The sequence below is a fragment of the Euleptes europaea genome, chromosome 6 (assembly GCF_029931775.1).
Source record: "Euleptes europaea isolate rEulEur1 chromosome 6, rEulEur1.hap1, whole genome shotgun sequence".
NCBI classification, from domain to species: Eukaryota; Metazoa; Chordata; class Lepidosauria; order Squamata; family Sphaerodactylidae; genus Euleptes; species Euleptes europaea.
In genome coordinates, this window is record NC_079317.1 from 31,456,828 (window position 1) to 31,474,465 (window position 17,638).

Sequence of the window (17,638 nt, forward strand, 5' to 3'; positions counted from 1 at the left end):
ATGTTTTTTATCATTGTTGTTTTATTTACATTGTAAGCCACCTTGAGTTTCACAAGGTAGAAAGACATTTAAACAAAACATTTTTAATGTTTTAAATAAACAAACTTCATTCCCTTACTTTCCTCCAGTGCATATGTACACAATATACCTATTTTACTCAGTGCAGAAGTAATGATTTGACTTTCCATTGAATTATGGCCTTTTATGCAGGGATACTTCTTCGCAGTCACCCCTGCTGACTGCTTTAGGGCTCCCTTTTGATTATACGTGCCTTTTCCACCCGTCAGAAGTTGCCTCGCTCTCCCCATGCATTTTGCCCGTGTTTTCCAGATGCTTTTTTAATCAGAAACTAGAAAATGCGGGCAAAATGCATGGGAGGAGCGAGGCGACCTCTGACAGTCGGGAAAGGCATGCATAATCAAAAGGAAACCCTGAAGCAGTCAGTGGGGGTGACTGCGGGGAAATGTCCTTGCATAAAAGGCCTAAGTCTCCTCCCTATGATTTGCTCCTGACCAACCCTTATTGAAGCTGCTTTTGATTCTTGAAAATCAGAGACATGTTACATGCATCTGTGTGTAATGCCTAGTTGATCCACAAGGGCCTGGAAATTATCCCATTCCTTGATCATGTATGCTGTTAGAATAGACGTCCTTCTTTTCAGAGCAGTCTTTTAAACTGCTCTTCCAAATTTTATACACACACACATACACACACACACGGCATGATTGGTTTAACTCAAGGGTGTCAAACATAAGGCCCACGGGCTGGATTCGGCCCCTTGAGAGCTCTTAACCAACCCGCGAGCCAGCAGAGGCAGCCACACACACCCACTCTCAATCTGGGCTGGTGAGGCATAGCCCATGTAACAATTGAGTTTGACACCCCAGCGTGGTGTAGTGGTTGAGAGCGGTGGTTTGGAGCCGTGAACTCTGATCTGGAGAACCGGGTTTGATTCCCCACTCCTCCACATGAGCAGCGGAAGCTAATCTGGTGAAGTGGATTTGTTTCCCACTCCTACACACGAAGCCAGCTGGATGACCTTGGGCAAGTTACAGTTGTCTCAGAACTCTCTCAGCCCCACCCACCTCACAGGGTGTCTGTTGTGGGGAAGGGAAGGTGATTGTAAGCCGGTTCTTCCTCTTCTTCTTCCTCCTCCTCCTCCCCCCCCAACTGGCTTTGCCATTCATCCAGCTATTTTTAGTTAGCCTCCATCATTTTTAATTAACATACACAAAGGATTGGGGAACTAGTCTCTGCCACTATCCAGGGAGCAGCTGGTTAAGAGTGGACGTGTTTTTCAGAAGCCTACAACAAAATGCATCCAAACCCACTTCCTCTTGCTGCTTCTATTTCAAATCTATGGCCTCTTATTAAAGGAAAAACTACAGAAATACTTCTGTAACAAGCCTATTTGATCTTTTGGGAAGTACCTTCCCCATAGCACCCCATCCCCACTGTTTTGAAAGGCTGTCGCACTACAATATTTAGAATTAGATTAGATTGCTGCAGAGTGCTCTACATGGGGCTGCTCTTGAGAAGTGTTCAGAAGGTTCCATTGATATACAACACTGCAGCCAGGATGTTGACTGGAGTGGGTCGTTGGGACCTTCTCACTCTAGTCTTGGCCCACCTACACTGTCTTCTAATATGCTTCTGGGCACAATTCAAGGTGCTGATCTTTAAAGCCCTATATGGTTTGGAACCAACATACCTGAAGGACTGCCTACTCCCGTATGAACCTGCCTGACCACTACAGTTGTCTTCAGAGGCCCTGCTTCTGAGATCAGATGGGTGGCAACCTGGGAGATGGCCTTCTTGGTTGCGGCCCCAAAGCTCTGGAACTCTTTCCCTGGGGAGATTCATCTGTCCCTGCCAGCAGGTGAAGATTTTTTGTTTGGTTTGGCATTTTCTCAGTGGTCGGTCCTTCCTGACCAATGTTTTAGTTACTGTTTTTATGCCTTTGTATGTATTTTAGTTTTGTTAATGATTGCAATGATGTGGGATTGTAGGGGCAGTTTATTTTAATAGTGTTAAAATGTGATTTTATTGTGTATGTTTTAATTTGTCAGCGGCCTAGGTGGCCCTTGTGAGGGTAGGTGGGATGTAAATTTAAAAATATATTTAAAATAGAATCATCAGAGGTAATAATGTATCATTAGAGGTAATGGCTCAGTAGACCAGCATGTCTTTCATCTCCACAGGCTAAGGTTCAGTTCCTTGCATCTCCACTACTACCTGGAGGTTTGTAACCCAACCATAGTGTAGATTTAGTCGAAGCACATCTTCATTCATATTTAATCATAGCATTTTTCAACACTCTTAAAATATATCATGCAGTGTATGAAAGTGAAGAAAGCTGATAGGAAGAAAATAGATTCCTTTGAAATGTGGTGTTGGAGGAGAGTGTTACGGATACCGTGGACTGCCAAAAAAACAAATCAGTGGGTTATAGATCAAATCAAGCCGGAACTGACCCTAGAAGCTAAAATGACTAAACTGAGGCTGTCGTATTTTGGTCACATCATGAGACGACAAGAGTCACTGGAAAAGACAATTCACAGTGGGTAGACGTGTTAGTCTGTTTGCAGTAGTCAAAAAGGGCAAGGGCCCAGTAGCACCTTAAAGACTAACAAAAATATTTTCTGGTAGGGTATGAGCTTTTGTGAGCCACAGCTCACTTCTTCAGATGGAAAAGACAATCATGCTAGGAAAAGTTGAGGGAGCAGGAAAAGAGGAAGACTCAACAAGAGATGGATTGATTCAATAAAGGAAGCCACAGCCCTCAATTCGCAAGATCTGAGCAAGGCTGTCAAAGATAGGACATTTTGGAGGACTTTCATTCATAGGGTCGCCATGAGTCGGAAGCAACTTCATGGCACTTAACACACGCACATGATTAGCAAATATCAATTTCTCGGATTCCTTAGATGCAGAATCGCTCGCTTTCTGCAGATGGGACATCCACCTGCCTCTTCCCGCAAGATGTCGCTATTGGCAGGGCGCGCCTGGCCCTTTAAGAAGTGGGCGCGGCCTGGCCTCCAGGACTACCCCATTGCTCCAGTACTGTTCCTCAGGGCGCGGGCGGGCGGCGCTTCGGGCCGCCCGCAGCGCTGTTGCCGCGATGCATCCTGGAGGTTGTAGTCTCGCCTCCCCGTCGGAGGAAAAGCTGCGGCGGCCTTGAGAACTACATCTCCCACGGTGCTGTGCGGCAGGGGACCCTGGCGCCGGCGAGGCCGCTCTCTCTCTCCGCGGCAGGGCGGCTAGTTCAAGTTGCCATAGCGGCGGGGTGAGGAGGGAGCTGGCTGGGTGCCGGACAGTTGGCGCTGGAGGCGTCGGCGAGGCATGGTCCGGGTGTAAGAGGGGAGAAGGGGCGGTTGGTCCCGGGGCAGAATCAGTGGGCCTGGATGGGAAGGCTGGGTTTGCATGCACCGCGGGTGTCCATTGACTATGGTGGTGGTGGTGGTGGTGGTGGTGGTGGTGGGGGGGGGGGTACGGGATTGGGGGTGGCTGCATGACAGTGAAGTGTATGAAGCTAATTCCCAGTGGGTCGCCGTGTTACTCTGTCTGCAGTAGTAGAAAAGGACAAGAGTCCAGGAGCACCTTAAAGACTAACACAAATATTTTCTAGTAGAAAAGGGCAAGAGTCCAGGAGCACCTTAAAGACTAACCAAAATATTTTCTGGCAGGGTATGAACTTTCCTGAGCCACAGCTCACTTCTTCAGATACAGCTTAGAATGTGAATCCATCTGTCTTTAAGTAGAGGAGAGTGAATTCAGACAAACATTCGTATGTAAATGTGAACAGTATGTCAATGTGAATAGCAGGCATGATGGGATTAGGGGTGGAATGCAGAAGAGTCTGTGATGTCCAGGGGAGAGACGGGTGTGGAGAAATCAGCATTGGTAATGAGCCATGAATGCAAAGTCTTTATTCAGCCCAGGTAAATGCATTGACTTTAGTTTGAATATCAACTGTAATTCAGCAGTTTCTCTTTCCAATCTCCCTTTGAAATCCCTTTGTAAGAGAACTGCTACTCTTAAATCTGCAACAGAATGTCCTGGAAGGTTGAAATGTTCCCCCGCTGGTTTTTGAATATTGTGGTTTCTGATGTCAGACTTATGTCCGTTTAATCTTTGTCTAAGAGACTGACCCGTTTGTCCAATGTAGATTGTGGAAGGGCATTGCTGGCATGGGATGGCATAAATCACATTAGAAGATGAGCAGGAATATGAACCTGAGATAGTATGGCTGACATTGGTGGGTCCAGAGATGGTGTTCCTAGAATCTATATGAGGGCAAAGTTGGCACCTTGGTTTGTTGCAGGCCTTGGTGCCAGAGTCCATGTTCCTGTTAAGTAGTTTATCATCATGGGTGAGAAGTTGTTTTAGGTTAGCCGGCTGTCTGTAAGCAAGAAAGGGACGCCCCCCCACCAGGGGGCTCCAGTTTGAAAAGTCTGTTAGTCTCTACATTGCCACAAGACGTTTTATGCTAGTGATCTGTGTGATTGATCAGTTCCACCTATCAACTGTGCATCCCTGCCTAATGGAGGTTTACCGTATGTGCCGTCCTGCACTACCACCGATTCTTTGGGGGGAAGCTGTGACATTTCATGTGCCAGTCTATATAAGCTTGCAGTGTAAATATTTCTGGGTATGGAGCAGCGCTGTTCTATTTTGGGAGGAAAGCCCCCTTACGATTAAGGGGAAAAGGATGAAATAATGTCTACATGTTGCCTGGTTTGGAACTGGAGCCCACTGGTTATCTGCGTGAAAAAGAAACTCCATATTTTAATTTAGTGAAGCATGGTGATCAGAAAAAAAAATCAGTAAGCTAGATCAGTAAACAATGGTGTAGCAGAGGCCTAGTGTTAGATTTTTCTGGTTGTGAGAAAAGCTAGTCATGGTTTGCCAATTGATTCACCATTCCCTTTTGTTTCTCCGTCTATGACTATGTAGATACCGTACTTCTTGGTGACCTTACTTGAGAAACACTGCTTTGTATTCTAGGGCAGTTGATAAGGTTTAATTGCTACCAGTCTAAAAAGTAACCCAAAACATGTTTAGCCTTCAGTAGGTTAGCAAGGGATGTTGTTAGATGTGAGCGCTTTCTGTAGCACTCTCAAATCCTTTACTGCTCCAGAGATCACAATGGAGGCCTGAGTCAAATATAACTCAGGCGAGGCAAAACATCTAGTTCATGCGACTGTGTTACTTGCACAGTGCCTTGTTTGGGTTGCTGTGCAAAGTGGCAACACATGCTTAACTGATATGCTGGTATGCCTGGTCTATCGACCTCTGGCTTGTTAATTAAGTGTGTGCACAGACCAGTGAAAATAAGACACCATGTGAGCTCAAAGGTGTACAGTTGAGTTCTTTTGTATTGCCAATGGTGCATTTAAATCAGGCCTTTGTTGTGTAGCCAGGTGAGGCAACAGAGAGGCTCTGCTGACCATTCCAATCTGGTAGCATTTGTATAGCTGTTGGCACTGTGACGTGGTGCAGGTTGTGACGTTATGCCTTGGGTGTGGTTTAAATGTAAGTGCTAATGAGCAGATGACTGTGGGTGTAGTATTTCTGATACATGCTCTGTCCTTGTTTTATTTGTCATTTCATCCCAGGATAGGGCTACCCATGGGTTGCCATGGGTATGATCTTGTTTGAGAGTCTCTCTTTTCCCCTCCCCTTAATTTCCTAATAGCTACCTTCTGTTTAATTTCATAAAATTGATTCAGTGCAGCTAAAACAAATAGAAATGCATGACCAAGATCTCTGTTTGACTCAGCTTCCTTTTCCTGTCCCTTGCGGGCTGAAGTTGTGGCTTCCCCAACCCCCTGTCACCATTACACAACTGTTCTTCCTATATTTACTTAGAGCAGTATTTTTCCAAACTGTATTCTAGAAGACGCTTACTGGAGGTAATTACAGATAAGTTTCCCTGAATGATAATATTCACCTGATTTTTCCCTGGAATATAAAAATGAATGGGTGTGGTCTAGACTTTTGGCATGGCTAGATTGATGCAGAGGCATGACAGACGTAGCCACATGTCAACTGAGTGGAATGCCTTACAGCATGCCCCCAAATCCTTTTGCAATGTCTAGAGATTCCATGTTAGATGTCCAGGGGTTCTTCTGCTGGGAAGCTGATGTGGAAGGTATCCCCTAAAAGTAGACAGTAGAAATGATGATCCAAAGCATCTGGCCTTCCTTTTGCTTTGAAACTAGTTGGGAAGACTGAGCAGGGAAAGGAAGTGAATGTCAGTTTTTGAAAAAAGACTTTCCTCTATAGGGGTGAAAAGAATTGTTGCAGCATATTTTAAGGCAGATAAAACATTGAATATGTTTTAAGGTCCATTGTTTTGGAATGTTTTTTGCTTTATGAACATTTTCTCTTGCTGTATTTAAGATTCTGCTTACAGCAGATATCTGAACTTTGAGTGACGGTGTATTTTGAGGAGCAATGTTAGTTGTTAGCTTTTTGAGGAGCCATAGAATAGACTTAATTAAGGTACTCCTAAATGGTGAAGGGAAAAAAGTCTAACTCTATTACGATGCCTCTCTGGCTTCTGCAAAAGTGTGGCTGTAACTGTGTTTGCAACTTGTTTAGGTAAATAAAAGAGAATGTTGCTTCAGGGTTGTATAAATAGAAAACTCTCCTATTTTGGGATCAATTAGTCTATTCAACCAACCACACCCTCCCCCTTTTTTAACCAATCTTTTCAGTGTTGCAGTTGGTTCTGGCTTTGAGCAGAGCCTTTCATTTTTCTTGGTAACAATCAGGCCTTCTCTTATTTTCAGAGATGCTACTAAAAATAGCCGTTTTTAGAAGTTTGAAGATATGGCCCAGTCCCAAGGTTTGCTGTGCCTGCAAACAAGTATGCTTGGGGGCCAGTGTGCTGCGTCTTGCCTCGTAATATTTTTTCACAATCGCTCTAGGCTGATCTGCATTAAGCGGGGGGTTGGACTAGATGGCCTGTATGACCCCTTCTGATTTTATGTTTTATGTGTCATGTAGGTTAGTGCGGCAAGTCAATTGGTTAAGTTTAGGATTCAGCAAAAAAATAGAAAATCGAAACAAACCTATAACACTCCAGCATGTGTTTATCCCCTGGTTCTCATGCTGTATCATTGTTTCACACCCACCTCTGCCACATGGTATCGAGCAGTGCATCAGCTGTGTTATGAAAACACACCCCAGCCAAATGCTATTGTGCTTAACTAGGAGCTCTCTGAAAAACCTAGAGCAGCGTTTGGAATGTACAAAGACATAACAAAACACTTACTTCCAGCTTTGTCTCTGGGCCAGGCTCACTCCAGAGTACTTGAGATGAAACAGCAGTTGGCTACTGTCTGAAAAACAGTTTAGCGGCTTGCTGAATCACACTGCTGCAAAAAGGCAAGCTGGCAGAAAATGTAACACCTGTGCTGCTTCCTGAAGGGGTGGATGGAGTTTACAGTGCAATCCTAAACTGTGTTGTGTGTGTGTGTGTGTGTTGCCAAGTCACAGCTGACTTATTGTGACCCTGTAAGGTTTTCAAGGCAAGAGACTTTCGGGGGTGGGCTGCCATTGCCTGGTTCCACGTGGGCTGAGAGAGTTCAGAGAGAACTGTCACTAGCCCAAGGTCAACCAGCAGGCTTCATGTGGAGGAGTGGGGAATTGAACCCGGTTCTCCAGATTAGAGTCCACCACTCTTAACCACTACATCACGCTGTGTTATACCCTTCTAAGTCCACTGAAGTCAAAGGGCTTAGAAAGGCATAACTATGTTTAGGATTACAGTGTTAGGGTCACAGCTGGGAATGGGCTAGCTCCTGTCCTGGAATGTGAGAAGCTGTTGGTGCAGCTCGGGACAAAACACCCCTCTTTAGTTCTGTTCCATTTGTCTCCCTTATAGGATGCTGTAGTGGCAGAAGCACCTGCATACACTGAAACAGCTGCCCCCAGAGATAAGAGTGGGATGTTGACCCCATAGCAAAATAAACAGGTGCCATATAAACTGTAGTCATCTGCCTCGGAGTCGTACCATTTTGGTATGCTGTTAATTGACTCTATTAAGAAGAATGAGTGATAACTCTCGAAGGTAGACTAGTCTTGTCTCGGTAAGGCAACTGAACCGAAAACAAATACGCTTGGATGTTCAGGAAACAAAATGAAAATGTGGGGTTTTGGAGAACTAATGCCCTAGGATTGTGGTGCTCTTTAAAAGCAACTGTTTTATGTTGTATTTGAATAATTTCCAAAAGACTCGAGGAGTAATAGCAGAATAGTGGAACAGGAATTTTTTTAAGTATTTTTTTTCCAGCAGTAGTACATTAAAGGAGGGTAGGAGGTAAGTAATGTTGCGGTTACTGTGAGGATAGAGTTTTTGGCCGTTCAAACATTTCTGTGTAAATATTCCTTCAGGCAATGGATTGTAGCAGGCTCAGATAATGTTTGCTTCTTCACTTAACAGTTTTCAGTCTATTATAACTTGTATGATCATAACACCACCCCAATGATTCAGTGTATTCATGGAGATCCTTGATGTTCTTTTCTTTTATAGGCCTTGTTCAGTTATGTGTGTGGGAAGTGTTTTGTAAGTTATTAATTACTTATTTACTGCTACATGTAAGATGCATATGACTGGGTATTCTGAGGTTCTAAGAAAATGTCTGTTGTAGTGGTTGGGTGCTTTTGTGTGCATGAAGACAGAAAACCTGGGTTGTGTGTGTGTGTGTGTGTGTGTGTGTGTGTGTGCTGAACATCAGATTTTGTTCCTTCTCAGCAGTGTCTTTGGCTGCACCTGCTTTACGTGGCTCCGTAGAACTCAGGGGTTGGCTTGATATCCAGAGGCTCCCAATCAGCATATCCCTGTCCCAGGTTTTGTTTCTCGGGGTGATGCTACAGTGTGGTGATATCCTAGTAATTGATACAGTGTGACATTTCTTGCTTCACGAATTATTAATTTTTGCCTCTTCAGATACCAATGGCAGATTCGTCCAGCGAATCAGACACCTTTCATCGTAGAGTTGGGAGGCGCTGTCCTGTAAGAGCACCTTGCAGTAGAATCCGAAATCATGGTGGTGAAGATGTAACCGAGAAGATCCATACGCTAGCAAGCACTTTACAGGTTGCTACATTCGACAGGTTTCATGCATCTTGCCCAAGTCAAAGAAGGGGCTACTATTCCGCCTAGTGAAGACATTGAACTGCTGGACCTGTTGCACGTCCATGAGAAATATTGCTTGTGGCTTACAAAAGTATCAAGTATATCTGGGGGCAAACTATTACAGTTACTGTACCTATTTCTGAATGCAAAGGAGATCTGATATAAAATAATCAATTTGGGCTGTAATTCAAAGGTATGCTTGTATGCATGTAAGTCCTGTTGATGAAAACAACAAAACGGTGTTAAAAAGACATAAGATTTGTATATATGGCTAGTACAGTCTTGGTCACAAGCAAGTGTTTCTCTCTAGTTTTACATGCTAAAATAGTTGAAAAGGTTTCTGTACTCAAAAGCTGGGTAAATGTGTGGTAGAAAAGTAGGATGTATAAGGCTACGACAAAGGTCATCAAGGTACCATGTCCTAGGTGAGTTTTATTTATTCCAGCTTTGATATTTCTGCAGTCCTACCTTTCCACCAAAATTGTGCTTTCCAATGCATTCAAAATAAAATCACAAGAAAGCATTTTGTTGATGGAAAGTTGAATGTTTGGAGCCAGTTGATGAACGTGGTATAGTGGTGAAGAGTGGTGGACTCTAAATCTGGAGAACCAGCTTTGATTCCCCACTGCTCCACAGGAGCGGCGGACTCTAATCTGGTGAACTGGGTTGATTTCCCCACTCCTACACATGAAGCCTTGGGTTAGGCACAGTTCTCTCTGAAATCTCTCAGCCCCACCTACCTCACAAGGTGTCTGTTGTGGGGAGAGGAAGGCAAGGCAATTGTAAGCCGGTTTAATTGTCCTTAAAAAAGTAGAGAAAGTCGGCATATAAAAACCAACTCTTCTTCCTCTTCCTCCTCCTGCAAAAAGGACTGCAAATCAGTGGTCCATCTAAGCATCCCTAGTTCTGAAGACTGATGGGTATTCAGCAACTCTGAATACTGTCTTCTTTTGCACTGAGCAAAGTCCAAGGAGTGGCAGAGCTTCTAAGGAGCTTGTATTTGTTGCTTGGTTTTCAGTTTTAATGATGTTTGCTCTCCATGTCACCCTAAAGGATACCAACCGGAACCTGAAGCAGGTGGACCAGATGCTGGGTCAGTACCGCGAGTACAACAGTGAACAGGCAGAAGCAATTGCAAATGTGAGCACCTTCTGGTATTAAGTTACTGGCAGACACAGAAAGTTGCTAGATGTGTTTTCCTGCCCGCTTCCATGGTTTTTTTTGTGCTTTTTTTTTTTTCAGAAGAGGGTTGGCATTGTAGTCAGCTTTCCTCCGTTTGGGGCTCAAGCATGGGGGAAAGCTGTTGGCTGCAGGGGCTGAGTTGCAGCCTTGCTTCCTCTTGCTAACTTCTGTTCTGAGCAAAGTGGGCTATGCTTTGTCAGGCTACTAAGTGCAGAGTGTGGCCTTTTCTGTTCTAATGTCCTGTTTTATGCTAGGACTGGAATGGTGTCTTTGGCTGGTTGGGGAAAAGTGACGTTCCACTGAACCGCACAGTAATTTCCTGCCGTGTTCTGATAAGATTCATTTGTTAGTCTTTTTATTTTGAGAGAGCAATGAAGACGAGCTTTGGAGTACTATTTGTTTTTTCCTTTTCCATGTACGGAGCCCCAAATGGAAGTTCATTCTCTTAAAACAGTGATCTTTGTCCAACAAATCACGTATCTAGCAATGGGTCTTGATGACATCTAGTAAGCATGCCAGCAGAGATCCTGATTTTTTTTTCTTATGAAAGATATGCTGAAAAGTGTATCTTTCATAAGGGGAAAAAATCACTGGAGTGTCTAAGGTGGGAAACATTAAGGAGAGGGGTTTCAACATACAGCAGTACCATGGGCTCTTGGGAAGACACAAGTATTCTGTACTGATATGGCATGTGAATAGGGTCCACTTTCCGTGTTGGTCCTAACTTCATCATAGGGTATTCTGAGAATAAGAAAGAAAACTGTCCTTTTGTGTCACCTCCCGCTCCTGTGCTAAAAGCTCCTGGATTAGGTTCTACTCTAAGCCTCAAGAAATGTACTCAGTCTGGACAATCATGCGCACACACCCATTACTATAAAGAGATGTTTTGATGAGGCACCTGTGTGAACAGACTGCTGGACTTGATGGACCTTGGTCTGATCCAGCATGGCTTTTCTTATGTTCTTATGTCCTAAAGACATGCACATTAGTAGATTTTTAAGTGTCGGTCAAAAACGTAAAGAAAATCCCAGTTCTGCACATATGCACTCTTAAGTGGTTCAATGTGTGGAGCTCATGATGCTTGCTTCAAGCTGTACAAGGAAGAGAAGATGAAGAAACGAAAATGTTAATGTTGTTAATCAAGAAGTCACACTATCTAGATAACTGCATGGTTTTTTTTGAAATGGTCAGATGTGACTGCCCCCCCCCATTCAAAAGAGGACACGCTGCTGTTTAATTGAGCATATATCTAATATACAAGGAACTATATTATAATTCTTTGCATACATCGCTTTGTCCTAGCCACCATGTAATGCATTTTGTTGCATTTTAACGCAGCTCAAAGAAACCTTGGAACAGTCTATAGGCCAATTAAGGAATCAACGATTATTGAGAAACTCTGGAGTAAGAAGTGCATCTCTTTCCAGTTTATATCCAAGTGACTTAGATGGTGGAGCTTCAGGTATGTTTCAGTGAAACTGCCTTCTCTCCTGCCCTTTTGTCAAGGAGCCTGGGGAAGTATACATGGGTTTCTTCTCATTTTAACCTTCCAACAGCCCAGGGGTTAAATTGAGAGTGGCGGTGCAATCCTCAACAGATATACCTTTGTAGGCTCATTGAAGTAATTTGCCTGGTTGAAATCATAATTGTATTTTATTGCATTTTACTGTCTCTTAGCTTCTTTTAGTATTGGAATGTAAATGTATTTATTGTTGGCTGTGGTTGGCATGTATTGGTTTTTAAAGATAATTTTATTCTAATCTGCCCTGGATACTCCTTAGATTAGAAGGAAGGCATAAAAATAAACTGAACAGTAACAGCTGAACACCACAGCTGGATGGTCAGCTGACAGTGATAGAAGCTAAAGGAACTATTTGTTACATTATTTTTGGGCTTATTCTATCTTGCCGTTATGTAGTTTTGTCTCCTATTTTGCTAAATCTTTGTTGTTATAATTACTTTCCTTGTGAAGTATGTCGGTAGGAATCAAATCACTATCTAACGAAACATATTTCTCCATAATACTTACAAAAGCCTTTGGTATTGCTGGTGGGAGGCAGAGAACTGAGGCTGACAACTTGGCTTGTATAAGCCCACCCAGACAGTTTATGACAGAAGCAAGCTTTAATCCAGAGACTTCCTGTTCGAACACTTAGCCAATACAAAGGAAGTAGCAGACGGATGTAAAATTTCTAGAAATTTCGAAATTTGGAAAAAAATGCCTACATTTACATATTATGTAATGCACGTTTTTCTGATTTGGTGCATTGGAATAGTGGGCATATGACAGTACCAAAGGTGCCTAATGAGATACTTGACCTGTATGTTTCATTACCAGAAGCGTGGTGTAGTGGTTAAGAGCGGCGGGCTCTAATCTGGTGAACTGGGTTGGTTTCCCCACTCCTCCACACTCCAGTGTTATTCAGGTTTTGTATGGGTCATCCACAATTCTCTGACCACTAACCTGCCCTTTTAAGGTTAAAAGGGTTACATTAGTATTCATGTTCCTATGTATTCCTACACAATGTACATAAAAAATTGCTCGAGGAAAAGTCATGCTGATTTACTTTTCTGTGTTTATCGTGAAGAAACTCGTCAATTCCAGCCTACCTCTCCTCTCAGGGATTATAGTGAGCCACTGGGCATGCCACGTCGGAGGTCAAGGTCTGCAGTCCGGTTTGTTGACCAAGCTGCAAATGTAAACCAGGTACTTATTCTCGACAGAAAATACATTTGTGTCTGTTCTCTCTCCTCCACCTCCTCTCCCTATCGTGGGGATACAGATTTTTATTCGTGTAAGACTTGTAAGCCCTGACCTGGGGTACTTTTTGGAGACATACGTCTCTTCAAGATGACTTCTTCATATTGTCTGTTAGGAGGAAGAAAATACAAGACTGAATTGTGTAAAGACTTTAGTATGAATTGTTAAAAACCTCACAGTGAATTTAGTTGTAGAAGTAGAGTCATCCAGCACATATGTTCAAGGTAAACCAGAGAAAACACCAATGGGATTTTAAATCTTGCTTGCAAATTTTTCCACTAGTTTACTGTAAAATGCTATTTTTATCTTGGTCTTGAAGAATTAGACTGACATCTTTTTGGTGAGAGTGCATACATTCCTCTGTTGGTCCAGTAAGAGGTATGCATCCCTCTGTATTTTGTGTACAGTCAACAGGCTGTTCTAGGATTCTTTAATTTCAGTCTTGTCTCAGGTTTACCTAAAATCACTGTTTAAAATTTGGTAGCAGTGTTGACTACTGTAGACAGCAAATTACAGAGTTGGGAATTTTGAAGCCTTTAGATGAGTTTTTTTGCATTAAATCAAAAGAACTTAATGCTAGGTAAAAATTTATGCCTGCTATAAGCGGCAAGTCATGCCTGTCTCAGAAAGGCTCTTGAACAGCTAATGGTGGGTTGGAAATAAACCTTTTTGTCTCCCCCTTTCTTCAGGACTTTTCCATCTCTGCCCCCCACCCAGCTTATCCTAAAAGGGCCATGGCTCAGTGGTAGAGCGCCTGTTTTGCATGCAGAAGGGCTTAGGTTCAATCCCCCGCATCTCTAGTTGAAAGGATCAGGTGATGTGAAAGAACGGTCTCTGAGATCCTGGAGAGCCACTGCCAGTCTGAGTGGACAGTGCTGGCTTTGATAGACCAGTGGTCTGCCTTTGTGTAAGGCAGCTTCATGTGGAGTTAGGAGACCCTTGGGAAAAGTGAGAGAACTTATATGTGCTGGGGGAGCTTCAGTGGAACTGGAGATTCCTCTCACTGTTTTGCTTACCTGTTGAGCAGGAGCTCAACTGCACATTCCCTATTATTCTTTTGGGAGCAGCTTCTTGAAAGGTGCAGGAGAGTGAAGAAAGGGGTAGATGATGGTAAAGATCCATCATCAATCCTGCCAAATCCTGTTCAAATCCTGCCAAAAAATTTTATCACCTGAAAAGCCTAAAATACCTAGGCACTGTACAAAAATAAATTTGACACTGTCCTGCCTTGTGTGTAGGTCTACAATCTAATACAGCATTTACTCAAATGCAAGACTGGTTTTTCTCCCCCTGGGTATGTCATGAATAAAAAGAGGAGGGTTGTCTTATGTTTCCATACAAGTTACAGATCCGTCCAATACTATTGTGTGTGTAACACTTTTAAAGGGGTTCTTATGGGCAGGGTCATCTCCCTTTTGAGTAAACAGAGTAATAGCATTAAAAATGACAAGGTTAAAAAAGAAAGTATACAGACTTAGCTTATATTTTATTTTGTTAATGGAAATAAGTGGGGGTGGTTTAAGAAACTTATGGACCACAAGAAGGCATTGAGCAGCTTGGACCTCAGGTGGCAACACATTCTCAAGATAAGGAAGAGTAGTAGAAAAACAAGCAGAGTTGCAAAACTTATGTGGTAGTTTGTAGTTCAGAAAGAAGAAAAGCAAGCAATATTTCACAGTGGGTGCTGAAATATGTCTGTTTAGGATTGGCCTGGGGAGGTCCAGTTGTAAATTAATTAGGCAAGGGGAGAGAAATCAGGTATGATCTCCACTGATTTTGAAATGTAATTGAGGAGTCTGGAGTTGGACCCTGGTACACACAGTTCTTGGCATTCTTGTCCACTTAGCCTTGAAGCATTGTACAGTTGTGTAGAGTGTAAAAACCTGTGTGTGAGACGTTACTGAAGAAAATGGTCACGCTTAAGACACCAACTTTTAGCCGGGATATGTTTGCATTACAGATACACTCTTTGCACCAGTCGCTCAGAGATCTCAGCAGTGAACAAATTCGTTTGGAGGAAGATCTCAGCAGAGAGCTTTCACGAAGAAATCGGTATGAATAGCCAACGTTTTCTCATGGGAGGCTGTGGTAGGGTAGGATTGCTTGAAAAACAATGCTGAATATGGGTCCCCACACCTTGGGGGTGGCAGTAGGCAATGCTGCTTGAGGTAAATAATTGCTGGATTTGAGTCTCATTTGGGGCTGCTTTACATGCTGTGTTGTTTTTTAATATGGGATTGTTATGCAAAGGGGCTGCTCTGATGCTAGAATAATACTGCAAGTTTATTTGCTAGAATGGAGACTTGCCACTCTGCCCCTTTAGTGTGGCCGGGAATCCATTTTTAGAGTGATGTGTGACTTGGGATCCTCACACCGTCACTTCTCCTCTGGCGAAAGATCTTGCTTTCTCCTCGGAGGCGTCAAACAGCCAATTTGTCAAGCCCCTGAACTGTGGGATTTGGGTCCAGAAAGCCTCTGATCTGTAACTGGTAATATTATTGGTGACTGGGTTTGTGTTGGGAACTGGAGAATAACCCCCCCTCCAAGCTGTCATCAATTTGGACATGGGGATATTTCTCTGGTGGCGGCCCTGGTTCTGATCCAGATGGGCGAGGAAGGAGCCCACGCTGGATAAAGTTTTCCCCATGAATCCTGCCGCCTCGGTGAATTATTTTTAAGTGCTGGGGTAATGGCGGCAAGTGGGAAGCAGATTGTCAATTACCAGGGGAGATGACATAACAGGGATAATCGCAGGAAGAACTGTGTTTGCGGTCACATATGAATTGCAGCGCAGGATTTCATTTTGTTATTAGTATATGGGTCCAGCAGTACTGTATGGAAGGAATGTCATATATGAAGATGGTCACCCTTCTGTGGGAAGTACTTATATGTGATGGAGGTGCGGGATCATGTCCATCCTGTCCTTTCCTGATGTTCTTGTGTTGGACATCATGTTTAAATAGGGGCCTTCTAAGGGGGTTACTATAGTCAATGTTGGTTGCCATGAGCTCTAAAATACCTTTGCATACAATGTAACTGCTAAAGCCCAGACAATGAAGTGTGCAAAACTCAGTCTTAAGACTGCTTCATAGTCCTCTGCAGTCATTACTCTTTATGGGGAGAGCCTATACATGGTGAGTGAAGGGGATCATCCAGCATGCCTTCCATTTGCATACTGGACATGGTGTTCGAATGGTGGCCAACACATGTATAGGACAGCACGTGCAGGTCCAATCCATGCAATTAGTAAATCATGTCTGAATGTAGGCCTCTGCCCAGCACCTCTGTGTGTAGCTGTGAACTGGTTTTGTGATATCCGGCCTTCAAACAGATCCCGTTCTTCTACCACGCATGGTCTCTCCCCATAAAAAGCACCATCTTCACAGGGCTCCGAAGTGCATCTTAAGGGAGATCTGCTACAGCTGTATCGTTTGGTCTTTACTTACTGTTTGTTGTGCGGATGCAAATGGGGACCTGGCAATGTGGACCGAACCAGTGCTTGTCTATTTTTTAAATCTGGTATGTTGCTGTATTGTGAACGTCTTCTGTCAGAAAAGCTGTGTTCTGAAATAATATTATAGTGAATGTTCACTATGATTTCATAATAAAGCTGTTCTTATTCCAAGAACTGAAGCAGAGACAAAAAGGGTGTTGGAGGAGCTGACTGAGAGACTTGGTGATCCTCAAAGGCAGGAAACGGTGAGTGCATTAACAAAAACCAGTATTGCTTAATTGGGTGGGAGGCGGGAAGAGGGAGCTGTCCCCTTACTTGGCAATCCAACATACTTTTTGCGAGCTATATTACTAATAGTAGAGTGTGAAAAGACCCTTAGAATTTCAATAAAGTCTGAGTTTTTGGCTGCTTTCAATCTTTATGTGAAAATCTGGTTGTTCTGACCATTCAGTTTCTGTTCTGTGTTCTTCTTCAGCCGATATAGACAACTCCCACAAAACTTCCTGTGGTGATATGTTTCTGTAATAGATGTTCCTCAACCTTTTCTGGTTTACTGTCACGTGCTCTCTCTTCACGCCTTGTATGAATGTAGACCTGAACATGGAGGTGCTGTATTCAAATGAAATCAGGGATCTCTTGTTAATTCTTACATGTGGCTAGGGAGAGAGAATGTGAAGTGGAGGCCTGCTCTCGATTTTACTGTGAGTGGAATCCAACCGACCAATCCCCTAGGAGTCTCATAAAAAGAGCTGCTGCTTCCTCTGTAATCTTTTTTTACCAACTTGCACATCTCCTTTTGATTTGTGTAACGTGAACTTTCTGTCATTTCCTAAGCTAACAGGGAACAATGACATCGCTGAGGACTTAATGTCAAAGTCTTGCTTTACACACAGCGGTTTCCTCACTTAAAAACAAAATATATATCCACAGACATTGCAATAGTGTCAATTGTTCTGTGATCTGTTCTCATCTGTCAGCTGAGCTACTTTGAGGGAGCCTTAGAATTCTTTTGTTGTGTTGTTCAGTGTAGCCCTGAGGCTTTCCATGGGTTGCCTTTCAAGTAAAACTTCACAAAGCTGCTTTTTGGGGACTG

The 17,638-nt window shown here is 43.3% G+C and overlaps 1 protein-coding gene across 1 annotated transcript in view; it reads left to right on the top strand.

Annotated features, from left to right (window-relative positions):
- Nucleotides 1-8,965: 8,965 nt before the first annotated feature.
- Nucleotides 8,966-17,638, top strand: part of CEP128 (centrosomal protein 128) — a 195,931-nt gene continuing 187,258 nt past the window's right edge. Inside the window, exons 1-6 of the mRNA XM_056851842.1 lie at nucleotides 8,966-9,109; nucleotides 10,202-10,288; nucleotides 11,669-11,792; nucleotides 12,919-13,037; nucleotides 15,052-15,143; nucleotides 16,718-16,790. Coding sequence (XP_056707820.1) covers nucleotides 8,966-9,109; nucleotides 10,202-10,288; nucleotides 11,669-11,792; nucleotides 12,919-13,037; nucleotides 15,052-15,143; nucleotides 16,718-16,790 — 639 coding nt within the window. The remainder of the gene's footprint in view (nucleotides 9,110-10,201; nucleotides 10,289-11,668; nucleotides 11,793-12,918; nucleotides 13,038-15,051; nucleotides 15,144-16,717; nucleotides 16,791-17,638) is intronic.